We start from the raw sequence: 14430 nt of genomic DNA, 5'->3' as shown, positions 1-14430 counted from the left end.
CTCTAGAGTTTACCTACCTCATCTATAAAATGAGAGTTGATTGGGTCTCAAACATCCCTTCTAGACTAGACTCAACAAGTGACACATGCACAACCCCTTAGAGTAAAAGAAAAAATTAAAAAAAAAAACATTTAGAGATTTCTCAGAAGCACCTGGGATTGCAAATTCACCTCCTTCCACCTCCCAGGAGATAGTGTCCTGCTCCCGCTGCAGCCCATTAAAGCTCCATCTCTTTATCAATATGGGGCTTGCCAACATCCTAGCAAGGTGTCAACCCACATAATTGCGCCTGGAACTTACATTTGCACACAGGCCACAGTAAAATGGCTGCTGTCATGTCTGGCGTTCCTATTCTCCTCCCTCACTGAATATACTGGAAGCTGAGAGGTGCCCTGCTCTGGGTGTACCAGGATGTACAGGGGGCTGGTGCCGAACAGGAGGAAACATAGTATTCAATTACACGAAAGGTTTCATCTTACCTTTCCTTCCTGGCAGTAGTTTAAATGATATTGCAATTGAACCCAAAGCAACAGACTCATCACTTACCAATATATACATTTCCAGATATGGTATAAATGAAGCTTGTCCACCCTGAAAAGGGACCAGCGACATTAAAAGGTTAGTGTCCATAATGCCAAAAGGAACAAAGAGATAACAATATCAAATATTTAATACTCTACATATGACATACAAATATATAAACTTATATAAGTTACAGATACAAAAGGGTTGAAGATGAAATCCCTTAGATATACATATTTTAAAACTTAAGTTCTGTAAACAGTTTTAAACACAATCCCACACGCATGCATTCACACACAAACACACACACACCCCAAAACCTAAATGACTTGGCCTCAAGTATTTAAGAGCCACCCAAGTAGACAGTGTGCTATTCACTGGCTATATATCTATATGCCAACAGCTGTACTAACAAACAAGCTGTTCCTTCCAGGTCGAACATCATGTTAATAACTACAACACACCAGTCTGGCTTATCTTCAGTTCTTTGGGCCTCCAAACAGTTTTTGGGTTTTTTTTGGCTGTGTTGTGTCTTCGTTGCGGTGCGCGGGCTTCTCATTGCAGTGGCTTCTCTTGTTGCGGAGCACGGGCTCTAGGTGCGTGGGATTCAGTAGTTGCACCATGCGGGCCCTAGAGCACACAGGCTTCAGTAGTTGCGGCACATGGGCATAGTAGTTCTGGCTCGTGGGCACCAGAGTGCAGCCTCCTTAGATGTGGCACACGGGCTTAGCTGCTCCGTGGCATGTGGGATCTTCCTGGACCAGGGCTTGAACCTGAGTCTCCTGCATTGGCAGGGGGACTCCTAACCACTGCGCCACCAGGGAAGTCCCCTCCAAAAAGTTTTAAGTGACAATCCACTATCTGCCCTCTTGGAACGAGCACTGGATTTCCACGGATATTTATGTATTGTCCCTATGGCCCAGAGGAGACGCTGCAGCGCCACTGAGGGACATGAATGTAGGAGTGGTCAGCTCAAAACAGAATCAGAACATCACTCCGTGTGCCTTTGGGAGAAAAGAAGATCTGCGAAAGGAATGCAGGGCCGAGTCCAAGGTACAAGGGCAGGACCCAGACTGGAGTCTGAGAGAGTCAACATGGTGGCAGAGTAAACTAAAACCAAGGCAGGCATGGAAGAATCACACAGGACAAAGTAGACTCTAGGGACGTGGCTGTGCTGGCAGGTGGGTTGAAAAGTTCAAGAGAGGCCCACGTGATAAGGCATGACTGATCAAACTTAACATAAACTGAGTCTGGTTTGGAAAGCCTGAAGGATGGCAAAACAAAGACAGACACTCAGGTGGACACCAGACGATATTTTTTTCATCCTCCTATTTCACACTTTTTCCTCCCCGAGATTTTACGAGAATGAGTGTAAGGGCTCTGGAATTAAGTCTAACTGCTCAGAGCACACTCATTCTTTTGCTCCCTTACTGACGCACTGGATCAGTCTTCTGAGCTCGGCCTCCCATCATCCAGTGACCAGCTACCACTCAGGTGTACTTGTTGTGGGCGGAGACAGAAAGACGAAGGCACAGCCAGGGGTCTTCACATTGTCCAATTTGGGGGGGGGGCGGAGGTTCATGCTAGAAGCTGAAAACACATGCTAACTGTTCCCAGCCCATAAATATAATTAGCAATTCAGTATTTGTGTTTTCAGTTTCTTTTCTCTTTTATGCACTATATATTATTTGCTTAAAAACTAGAACTCAGTGTTCTATTTTGGATACCTTTCCAAAACACAGAGAAATAACTCATCCTTGGGAAAGACTGCAAAGCATTCCATTGCAAGGACGTGTTGTGATTGACATAATCGATCCTCTCCTCATGGTTGAAAGGTATTAAAAAATTAATGGTTTCCAAGTTTGACAGAACCTCAAAGCTCTTAATTGTTCAAGTGGGTTTTTATTTGGAATCATTTTGATGGTTCTCATCTCATTTCTCCTCCACCCCCTTTGCTTCATTCCTACTCACCCTTCAAGCAGAAAACTAGTCTACACATAATTGCCTCGGTCTGTTTTCTTTCTCTTTTTATCTTTTTAAATCTTTTATCCAGAAGGACCAAACATTTGCTTAAAGGAATGGCCAAGTCAATGTATTATGTGCATTCACCTATTGTGCCTTGCAAAAGTCTTCCATTAGGATACAGACTCCACCTTCACCATTAATAACACAATTCATGCTACTGGCTAGAAGGCACAGAGTGCTACAGGGAATAAAATAGAAACAGAGGGCAATTTCCTTTTTTCCTTCTTTTCATCATGTTGTCTATGTGCACTTGCTTCTATTAAACCTAGTTTAATTCCCTCTAAGCATATTTTCTTAAAGCTATAGCAAAACAAGAGCCAAATCATGTGAATGCTTACTATATGTTTATGAACTACCACATTTTTTTGGAATTCCTTCTCCGCCAAGAGAAGGATTGTATCATCAAAGAGTTCTCTTGTGAGATTTTCAGGTCCTTCTCATCTTTCTTTGTTCCCCTATCTTTCCTCCCACTTTTCTGTCCTGCACCAGGAACGGATACCATCCTGGCATTTTTATTTCTATCTGAGGTCACAGGTCCTGCAACTGTGGTCTCCAAGCTACTGGCTCTTCACAGCTGGGAAGCTCTTTCCCCTCCCTCCCTCAGTCAATGACAATGAACAGGAGCTGGGATGAAGGTCACATTTACCCCTGGTCCTGTAGCTTAGTTTAATCGGCAACACATTTATGTCAGCCCTCCTGCAGTCCAACAGAAGACGTGGAAAACTTTTCTTTTAAACATGTAAATCATTTTCTGTGGCATTTGCTCTCATTTCCAGGGAGGTTCCCAATTCTTGCAAACATCCCTAGTGAGAGCGTTTCTTGGCCTACATTCCTTGCCTTAACCCAGCTCATTTTCCTTCCCCCTCAGTCTTAATTTCATTATTTCAAAGCACTTTCCAATGGCTGCTTATACATGTATGTGTAGAGAAAGTAGAAAAACATGACTTGGTGGCACGCCAAATCCATGACAAAGGTCAGCTCTGGGTTCGAAAGGGGAGAGGGGAACAGGGCTAAGGAGAGAAGAAACCTCTACCCAAACTCTGGGTCACACCAGATGCCACACCTCAAAGCAGTGCTGGTTCCTAAGAGCCTCCCCCCAGATAGCTCTGCATTCAGCTTGTGTAGGCAGCTCACTCACTATGGACCTTATGCCTGGCCTCCTGGACAGGAGGCAGACCCACAGGGTCTTCCCTTCCCCCTCCTCATGCCACCAAATTATTTGTTAATTTTTCCTTTGAAATAATTTCAGACATACAGAAAAGTTACAAAAATAGTATACAGAATTACCATACACCGCTCAGATTCTCCAAAAGCTAACCTGTTATCACATATGCTTTAACATTCTCTCTAGAAATATACATCATTCTTTTTTTTCTGAAATATTTGCGAGTAATCTTGGAGACATGATACCCCGTTACCTTGAAATAATTTCATAAAAACAAGGATATTTTCCAGCATAACCCTAGTGCACTTATAAAAATTATGAAATTAATACAATATCAGTTTAAAAATTATGACCATTAATACAATACTATTAGCTATGTACAGATATTCAAATTGAGCTAGTTGTCTCAGTAATGCTTTTTAGGGCAAAAAGAAAAAAAACATGTCTAGGCCAGGATGGAATCTGGGTTCACATGCGGCATTTAGTTGTCATGTCTAATCTCCTTTCATCTGAAATAGTTCCTCAGTCATTTACTTCATTAAAAGTACAGACCCATTATTTTGTAGAATATCCCTCAGTTTGGGTTTGTCTGATGTGTCCTCATCATTAGACCACATTGTTTGTTAATCCCTTTCCCTCTCAACTTTAGAGACTGGTTTTTGTTTATTTTCAATACTTTAATATTTTAGTTCAGAAGAGCACAGAGGATGAAACAATGAACACAGACACTGGCGTATTTATTTCATATCTTTCTTCTCTTTTACAGATAAAATCATATAGATAGGTGAGAGAAACAGCCCCTAACTGGTTGCCTCCAATTCGCTTTCTACACCCAGAGAATGTGACTTTGTTGCAGGAGAAGGGGGCACGAGAGAATGGTCACGTCCCAGGTCTCATCCGAGTCCCTTGGGACGGGCTGCCAAGTGAGGGTCCCCGGCTTCACAAAGGAAAGAATTCAAGAGGGAGCTGAAGTAGAGTGAAAGCAGATTTATTGAGGGAGATATGTGCTCCATAGACAGAGTGCGGTCCATCTCAGAAGGCAAGAGAGGCCTCTAGGGTGTGGGGAGGTTAGATTTTATGGGCTGGGTAATAGGCTAACGAGTGGGAGGAGTATTCCAGCTAATTTGGGGAAGGGGCAGGGATTCCCAGGAATTGGGCCATGGCCCATTTTTCTGGCCTTTTATGGTCCACCTCGGAACTGTCACGGCAACTGTGGGTGTGTCATTAACATGCTAATGTATTACAATGAGCGTATGATGAGGCTCAAGGTCTACAGGAAGTCAAACCTTCTGCCATCTTGGGCCTAGTAGGTTCTAACCAGTTTTTGTTGTAGTATCTGCTTCGATTGTCACATCTCTCTCTCTCACTGACTCCCATCTCCCTCTTTCATTTATACAGATCCTTGGGATTACATCAGCCCGCCTGGATTACCCAGGCTAATCTCCCCATCTCAAGATCCTTAACTTAATTACACCTGCAGCATCCCCTATACCATGTAAGGTAACACATTCAAAGATTCCAGGATTAGGACGTGGACATCTTCGTGGGGCCATTATTCTGCTTACCACAGAATAATGCAATAAGCTATATGTTCTCTAAAGAAATTTTGTTGACTGATGTACATATACTCTAAAGAAAAGTTAAAAGTTGAGGGAAGCAAAATTAAGTTTTTCGATACCATAACAATCCTCCATTTTTTAACACTCCAGATCATGCTTTTAAATGCCAAGTAGCAGGGATACTGTGAAGGAAGATAGAGAAAACAAACGGAGTGCTTGCTGAGGGCCCAACTTTGATGCAGTCAGTCAGAAGACAAAGGGGACAGGAGGACCAGAAGGCACAAGTTTCTTGGCAAAGATTGATTATTTTCCTAGAAATACAGATTTATGTCCTTCTCAATGAATGATAACAAATGGTGTTATCTGTATATCAGTTTGCAGCAAGGGAAATCAGACTGCTTTGCAAGAGATGGTAAAAGCCACTGCAAAAAAAAAAAACAACAAAAAACACAACTACTTATTCTTATTTTAGCCAAGAACCAACATGAAAAATGTGAGAGGAATCTGGTACTGTCAGAGACTCAGCAGATTGGATTCTTTGTAAGTGATGCACCATCTAGCTCAATTCCTGATATCAAGTGCCTTCCAAATCACCACTGCATGAAACATCTGTTTTCTGCAAGATTAGCACAGCCCTACAGAAACGTGCCTTGCCCGAAGGAAATAAAGAGATGGTAAAAATCGATTCCAATATTATTTATGGGATGGAATTCAGATAAAACCTGTCTGACTCATGAGAAATGTTTCCAGTCTCCCTTAACTGGATGTCCCTTGGGACATATGCTTTTTCCTGGTGTCAGAAATGGGATGGTAGCAGTGCATGCCTCTATTTCTATCCCTTTAGTTTGGTAATGATACGAGAAAGTCAACATTAAATTAGTTAGATTGCAAAGCTTATGCCAAAAGCCAAACATAACCCAGACATCCACGTCAACTCCCTTTACCATGAGTAGCAAAACAATCAAAATACTATAAACAAAACATGATCAGGACCCAGCCAATGGGCTACACATTTCAAGGAATATTTGATGCAACAACAAATAAAATGAATTTAGATAGTCCTTGAATTTTATACTGGAATTTGACCTGGAAATGTGGTTAAAAAAAAAAAAAGACAAAAGGTGAGCTTGACTTGAATGGTTTGATAATAAAATTTCTACAGTATAATTTTACTAGCCAATATGTTGGATTACAGGCAGCCAGTACTATTGAGTCTGTAAATAATAAGTGCTTTATAATACCTGAATTAATTGTTTGTCTGGCACTGGATAGGGAAGCCTCAAACGTTAGACTTGCCACCTAACGCAATGAAGGCATGTATGACTGTATACGGGGGGTGAGGGCACGGGGGGGGGGGAGAACACACTGTAACCGGAAGTGACATATTGGAAAAGAAAGGTTCTTCTGCATAACTGGGTTTATAGCAGACTTGTTTAAAGTGGGTTTATAGCGACTCAGTGATATACATGCATTTCTAAGCTACTTGTTTTTGTATGCATTCCAAAACATTTTTGAAAACAAATCTCAGGTTTAAAATTCATAATGACAAAATAATCTAGAAGTACAGCTTTGTAAACTGACAGATACACATTCTCTTATGAGGCAATATATAGGGTGGCAGCGGAGTGCAGAGTCAAAATTAACACGAACCACACACACAAGTGTTGGTGGGGTCACGGAGAAACTGCACACCAGCGTGCAGTAGCCAAGCGCAGGGAACGAGGGGAGCACCCGCTGACAGGGAAGAGCTAAATGCATCGTAGTCAACCCATGGCGTAGAACGTCACCGTTCAACCAAGCCATACGAGCAGACTTGGAGGAATTTCCATGAGGTATTGTCTGGTCACAAAAGCAAGATGCAAAAACTGTATTTCTGGTATGATTCCATTTTAGTAAAACAAGGAAAAAATAACCCTGTACGTGTGTATATTTACATGCACATAAATGAAAGTGGAGAAAAGTGTCGAGAAAAACATTGTAAGATCTAATTCAAGGATATATCTGGCATCTACTCCAGATCTGGGATATACAGGGAGAATACTGCTATGGGTGGATGAGGGAGGGAAAGGGTTTAGAGGAACGCAAACTCGAAAGTAAAAGAAAAACCCACAGCACTAAAACTTCAAGCACACGTGCTATCACATTTATTGTTATAAAAATTATGTATGAAGGTAGGCATATGTATTCATGTAAAAAATCTTTCTGTACTTAAAAATAGCCAGGGGCTTCCCTGGTGGCGCAGTGGTTGAGAGTCCGCCTGCCGATGCAGGGGACACGGGTTCGTGCCCCGGTCCGGGAAGATCCCACATGCCGCGGAGCGGCTGGGCCCGTGAGCCATGGCCGCTGAGCCTGCGCGTCCGGAGCCTGTGCTCCGCCACGGGAGAGGCCACAACAGTGAGAGGCCCGCGTACCGCAAAAAAATAAAAAAATAAAAAAATAAATAAAAATAGCCAGAATGAAAAAAACCAAAGAAGAAAAGAATGGGTCCGAGGTTGATGCCTAACGACCTCAGGGGTGGCCATTTAAAAAAATAAAACTGGCCTTAAACACTTGGGAGTTTTCTAACTGTTCTTTGGATTTAAACGACGACTTAAAAGTAAATCCTCCATAACAAAAGCTGTACCTCAATCAAGAATGCACTTGTTCATAACTAACACAGATTGGATTGCCCTCCAGGAACTCTGTGAGTCAAAGGTGGCCCAGAAGTCAGGAGACCTGGGTAAACGTCCTGCCGTGTCCAGCAAGTCCTCATGTGGCCTTGAGCAAGTAGCGCATCTGTTGGGTCTCAGCGTTCACAGTGATAAAATGAGGGGCGGCCCTAACATTCCATGAATTCCTCCTGATTCTCTTAACTTGAAAAGCTCAAGCAGTATTTGCTAATTTAAACATAATTAAACGTAAACAAGGTTCATAGAACTTTGTGTTGAGGTTCAGAAACAAGTCCATTACAGAGAAAGCAGCCCCTTGTGTTTTTTTTTCCCCCTGAAATGATCAGTAAACTGCAGAGCCCATCATACCTTTAGGAATAGGCTGGGAATGCTTTGCTCCTTGGCCCAATCTGAAGTCCAAATATAAAGTTGGTGTGTAAGTGTAAATCTTGGACTGAAATGAAAAAGGAAATCATCAGCATCTTTCCAAGAATAAGGTTCATCTTTACTTCAGCTGGACCCTCTGTCATGGGCCTGGAGTCTGGATCCATTAACATATACAATTCCTCCTTGGAAGATGCTGTTAAAGCGGGGAGGATGGGCTGCCAATATAGCCCCCTTCTTAGGGTCTCAGTCTAAAAGTTAGCCCTCCTAGCTTGACAAGCTAATTTCCAGATGACAGCCGTCTCCCTACAGCCATTTCTCAAATGTGATCCAATGTCAATAGTTTACTGCCTAATAGCTGCTCCAACTTTCTCACTTCTACCCTTCTACTGAATATGGTAGGTTAATGCACATCAGATGCATGTTTCTTCCCCAGGTCTCAATAAAGCCATGTCTATTTTGAAATTCAAAGAGAGCAGCCTGTAAATATTTTTATTTGTCCTAACTTGGCCCTCTTGTATAAAAAGGTGGTCCAACGCTGCTGGCCTGAAAAAGCCACAGCTCAAAATGTAAGAAAGACCCACTTTTGCAGGATTTTCCATTGTAAACAATGGCTTTGATTTGATCAACAGTTAAGCAGAGTTTGTAATTCAATATAACACCATTCTGAATCATTGGCACAGACCAAAATCTGAGGGATTATCACTGTTGCCATAAACTTTATGATGTTTCGTTGTTTACCACAAAGTCCCAGTGGTTCTGTTCTACTTATTTTTTTTTTTTTTTTTTTTTTTTTTGCGGTACGCAGGCCTCTCACTGTTGTGGCCTCTCCCGTTGCGGAGCACAGGCTCTGGAAGCGCAGGCCCAGCGGCCACGGCCCACGGGCCCATGGACCCAGCCACTCCGCGGCATGTGGGATCTTCCCGGACCCAGGCACGAACCCGCGTCCCCTGCATCGGCAGGCGGACCCTCAACCACTGCGCCACCAGGGAAGCCCCTGTTCTACTTATTTTTTTAACTTAAAAAACAGAGATGAGAAAGTACGTAACGCCAGATTTGGCAAGGATGTGGAGTAACTGGAACTTTCATACGTTGCTGGTGGGACTATCACTTGATATAAACACTTGAGAAAACTGTTTGGCAGTACACAGTACAGATGAATATATGCATAATCTATGACCCAGCATTCCAACTTAATAGGCGTATCCGCAACAGACAGGTCCACCTAAAGACATGTACTCAAATCTTGATGGTGACACTGTCAGCAACAGCCCCAAGCTGGAAATATTCCCAATGTCTTTAATGATAGAATGGATAAATGAACTGTAATATATACAAGGGACTACAATACAGCAAGGAGAATGAACGAACCCAGCTATATGCAACAACTCAGATGAATCTCACAAGCACAACGTTGAAGAAACGAAGGCAGACACAGATCGTATAACATATGATTCCACTTCTATAAAGTTCAAAACAAGGCAAAACTAATCTATCGTATCAGAAGTCAGAAAAGTGGTTACCTTGGGAAGGTTAGTAACTGAATGGGGTTTAAAAGGGGGCTTCTGGAACCTGCCAATGTTCTGTTTCTTGATTTCACGGATGAGTTCACTTGGTAAAAATCCTCTGAGCTGTACACATGATTTGTGTACTTTTCTGTGTATGTTATATTTTAACAAAAAGCTTACACTCATTAAAAATACGTATGTGTAAACAGACCACAAAAGAAAATCCAGAGCCCAGAATTATTTACTATCCTTGATAAAGACATCATTTTGCAGAGAATAACTATGTAAACTCCATGAGGACATGGACATATCTGCCCTTTTCACCCGGGGCCAATGCACAGGGCCTGTCACATAGTAGGTGTTGAATAAATATTTACCAAATGATGTTTCATAATGGAAAATCTCATGTGTAATAACAAATTTATTTAAAAAAACAAATTTATTTACAGTACACATAGCATATTCATCAATCGTTTTACCAACACGTAGCAAAATGCCTCTCTTCAGGACAAGTGATTAGGTATGGCCCAAGTGTATGTCTGTACTTCAAGTTTTAGAATAGAGAATTGTAAATAATGCTATCGGAACATTGTTCCCTTTCTTATAAAAGTCTCACGTATTGAAGCTTCGGGCTTTAAGTGGTCTGGTACATGGTTTTATGTGGCTTAGGAGGACAAGCTGCATCTATACAGCTCCAAAAGCTGGAAAGGCAAATTCCCCTGTGCATACATAAATGAAAGCAGAAAGACCTGTGACATCAAGGGCAACCTGAGGCCAAAGATTCCCAATCAATCTGAAGAGCTTGGAACACACATGAAACAAGGGCAGCACCCCCGGGATGCAGGGTCTGATCCTCTAGCATCATGAGGTGCATAAGGCACCATCTGGAAAGGATCTGGTTTTGCCTGAAGACTTCTAAAATTACTTCTAAAAAGATCAAGGGGAAACTTCACTTAGTATCGGATGACTCCTCTTCCTGGGCAATATTTTGCTCTCTTCCAGAAAAAGGTTCAAGCATCTTTCCCAACCTCTGCCTCCGGGGCCGCTGAAGTATCCCTGCCTACAGCAAGGACATGAATCAAAAAGAAGCTCTTGGTTTAACTTTTACTAGAATTCTCCCAGAATGTAGTCATAAAAATCATTACAACCTGGAAACCGGGAGCCTCTGATGCTGGTAGTGCTTTTCCTGCTGACTAGCAAAGCCTTTATCTTCTTCTGGGCTTAGTTCACTCAATCTGAAAATCTGGTGTTGGGACTTCACTGATGTTGAAGTGTATTTCTGGTTCTGAAATCCGGAGTCAGAAAATTTTAATGTCTTCCTCCACTTTTTAATACTGTAAATTCCCTTCTGATTTCTCAGACTAGAGCTGTAGAGAAGTGAGAACGTGGCTGGGGCGAGGGAGAGCCACAGGGCTGTGGGGGGTGAGCAGGGGGCTCCTGGCTAACCGCACTGCTCTTGCCCTCAACCTCGGCCATCAGGTTTGCCCTCCCGGTGAGCTCTTCTTTTCTTCCTGCCTCTAGCTTCTCAACCTAATCCATATTGTCCCCCAAACAATAACCTCTCTCTAATGTTGCAAGGACACAGATATGCGTATGCACACACAGACACAGAATTCTGTACTTACATATTCGTTTACAAAATTGTAAACAAACCAACGAGAGACATTATAAAGCCACAAATATATCCTACTGCCTTACAGTGTGAAACGGGCTACAGGGAAATCTGAAATTCATTTTGAAGGTGTTTTTCACAACATCTACAGCCAAAAACAGAATTCTGATTCTACTCTCCTTTTTGTACTGAAAATCAGATCATTGACGGTTTCAATATAACACGTCTTGAATAAGCAACTACCCAAAACCTATATGTACATTATTCTATTTCAGTTAATCCATCCTGAGATAAAATTCAATTTGAAAGCTGTTCCCATGAGTGTGTGTATACATATATGTATGGATATATATACACACATATACACACAGTTTTTGAAAAGCAGATAGGTATTGTTTTTAAAATTTTGATCTTCCTTGGTAACTGCTGGAATAGCAAATGTAAATTCTGTTCATTTAACTCAAAGATGATAATGCCAGTCTCAAATACACTTCGAGCAAACCTGGACTTAATTTTTCCATCACACACACTGCTGCTTTGCAACTATAAAGAAATATCGCCATTAGGCACACTCTTTCCTGAGTTCTGTTTTGTTTCTTTTCATGTATAGTATTAAACTATTAATAGACCCTCAAAATAGAATGAAAATTTAATTAAGCAAATCATTCTTTTCTGCTCTCAATCTATCTATTTCCACAGGATTAAAATAAACTGGTCCAAGGCAACCTAGAATAAAACATTTCTCTATAAATCTGTTTCAGCATGTACCGAACTAATGCACCTGAATTCCATCAGTGAAATTACTTTCTTTTTCCTTTTTCTTTTTTCTCTTTTGGTCCTGATTAATACTGCCTGCACAGGTACTAAAATCCCAAGCTATTCCTCTTTTGTTTTTCTTCTCATTTCTTAATTCTCTGTTCAAAGCATTTGGGAAACTTATCTTTAAAGGTCTTAGTCTGTATTTTAAAAGCCCAACGGCTTAAAATCTTACAGTTCAAATACCATGTAAGCAAGTGAAGTAACAGAACTCTTTATGAGATGTGAAGGGTAAATTTTGGCTAACCTCTAACAACAGGGGTGCTACCAAATCCAGACAAGCCCTGTCTCTCTTTATAAATATGTCAGAATTAAACCCTAAATGAGTCTAAGACACCACTCCAATAATGACCACAAAACAAGCAAGACAAAAAAAAACAAGGACTACGAAACCACTTCCTTCTGAACCCGAACTACCTTCATCTTCTATCCTTCAAAGACCTCCCGCTTCCTCTGGCTTTTGGTATGATACCCGTGTTAAGCTGGTTTCCTTCCTCTGTTTTTATTCTTAAATGTGATCTTAATTAGAAGATGAAATCACTTCCACATGGAAGCTATGTGGCTTAGTACGTCTTCCCAAGAAAAAGAAGAGTGCTATGTTGCTTGCTACGTATAAGCATGGTAAAGAAAATAAAGTATCTTTCATCTTGCCACTGCTCCTTTCACAGATAACTGCCACCCATTTATCCCTGAATGCTGCTCATTTTGCCATCATGCTGGCCTTCCCTAAAAGCACGGGGAAGCAATTTGTTACATGTCAGAGCTGTAATAAATATTTTCACATCTTTTTGAGAAGTATTTCGAAAACCCTTGATGATTCAGTGATTTATTCAGGAAATGCACTTGAATTCTCAATCTTACTAGATGTTGCTTAAGCAAATTACTCTAAGGTAACAAGTGCAAATCCTCAGTATTTTATAAAAGAAAGAAACAGTGCATATACCTATTCTTGGACCCTTACTCTTATGTTGGATCATCCCCCTAACGTTGGGCATTTCGTTTTACAGTTGTTCTTTGTTTTTTTGCACCACTGTTAACTTTTGATGAATATCTTTGCACATAAAATTTTGAACACATTTCTATTTTTTTCCTTCACGGTGAAATTGTACATCTAAAAGTCTAGACATTTTTATAGGGCTCTTGAGATATCTACAGGTTTATGGCCAAACACAATGTGGCTAAAAGTGAGTTGGCTGGTCAACATGATGACGTGACTGAACGGCAATTTTCCTGAACAAGTCTACTGCTAGTCATTGGCTTTTCTGGTCTCCGTAATTTTGCTATACCACAGGGCCATTTTCCAACTCACTAGGTGCTCCAAATAGTGGCTTTTTTTCACTCATCTAATCTCCTGTTGTTAGAAAGTTAACTCATTCCAACAAATTCCCTGTTGTTACACATTAAAATTTTTTCCCCAATACATCCTTGTCCAAAAATAGAAGAGAGGAATTAATTGCTGGGGAAAAAAAGGAAAAGAAAAAACATACCTGGAAATGCCTGAAAAAACAGACAAAAAGAAAAATAATCAGGAAAAAATTTTAACCTAAAAAAAAGTTTAAAGGCACAACCTCCACAGTACAGATACCAATATTTGAACAACCAGTGTCTAGCAGCATCTGTTTCTGAACAAAAGGATCATTTTTATCAATTGTTACACTAACTGAAATGCTTTCATCCAAACTGTTTTTGGTCAAATCAGTTGGTAATTACCTGTAAAAAGTGCCCATCTCATCAAATAAGTGACCATCTTATCTTTTTTTAATCTTAGCTTATTTAAGAAGCAGAAATTGATATCTTGTTACTCTTTTAATTTGACTATTAGTTTGGGTGATATTATTATTATTTTAACAAGTGCTACTAAATATTATTAACATAAGAATAACAATAACTAAATATATTGAAGGCTTAGTATATACCAGGCACGATTCTTTTTCTTTTTCTTTATTTATTTTATTTTTGGCTGTGTTGGGTCTTTGTCGCTGCGCGCGGGCTTTTCTCTAGTTGTGGCGAGCAGGGGCTACTCTTGTGGTACACGGGCTTCTCATTGCGGTGGCTTCTCTTGTTGCGGAACACGGGCTCTAGGCACGTGGGTTTCAGTAGTTGCAGCACGTGGGCTCAGTAGTTGTGGCACATGGGCTTAGTTGCTCCGCTGCGTTTGGGGTCTTCCCGGACCAGGGCTCTGTGTTGCCTG

The 14430-nt window shown here is 41.1% G+C and overlaps 1 protein-coding gene across 1 annotated transcript in view; it reads right to left on the bottom strand.

The window, feature by feature from the left end:
• Window positions 1–14430, bottom strand: part of PIR (pirin) — a 103867-nt gene that overhangs the window by 26055 nt on the left and 63382 nt on the right. Inside the window, 2 exon segments of the mRNA XM_081221947.1 lie at window positions 547–591; window positions 8289–8373. Of these exon segments, the coding sequence (XP_081078073.1) occupies window positions 547–591; window positions 8289–8373 (130 nt within the window).

The sequence above is a fragment of the Mesoplodon bidens genome (assembly GCF_964165515.1).
Source record: "Mesoplodon bidens genome assembly, chromosome: X".
Classification (NCBI taxonomy): domain Eukaryota; kingdom Metazoa; phylum Chordata; class Mammalia; order Artiodactyla; family Ziphiidae; genus Mesoplodon; species Mesoplodon bidens.
This window is presented reverse-complemented; position numbering and strand designations above follow the sequence as displayed.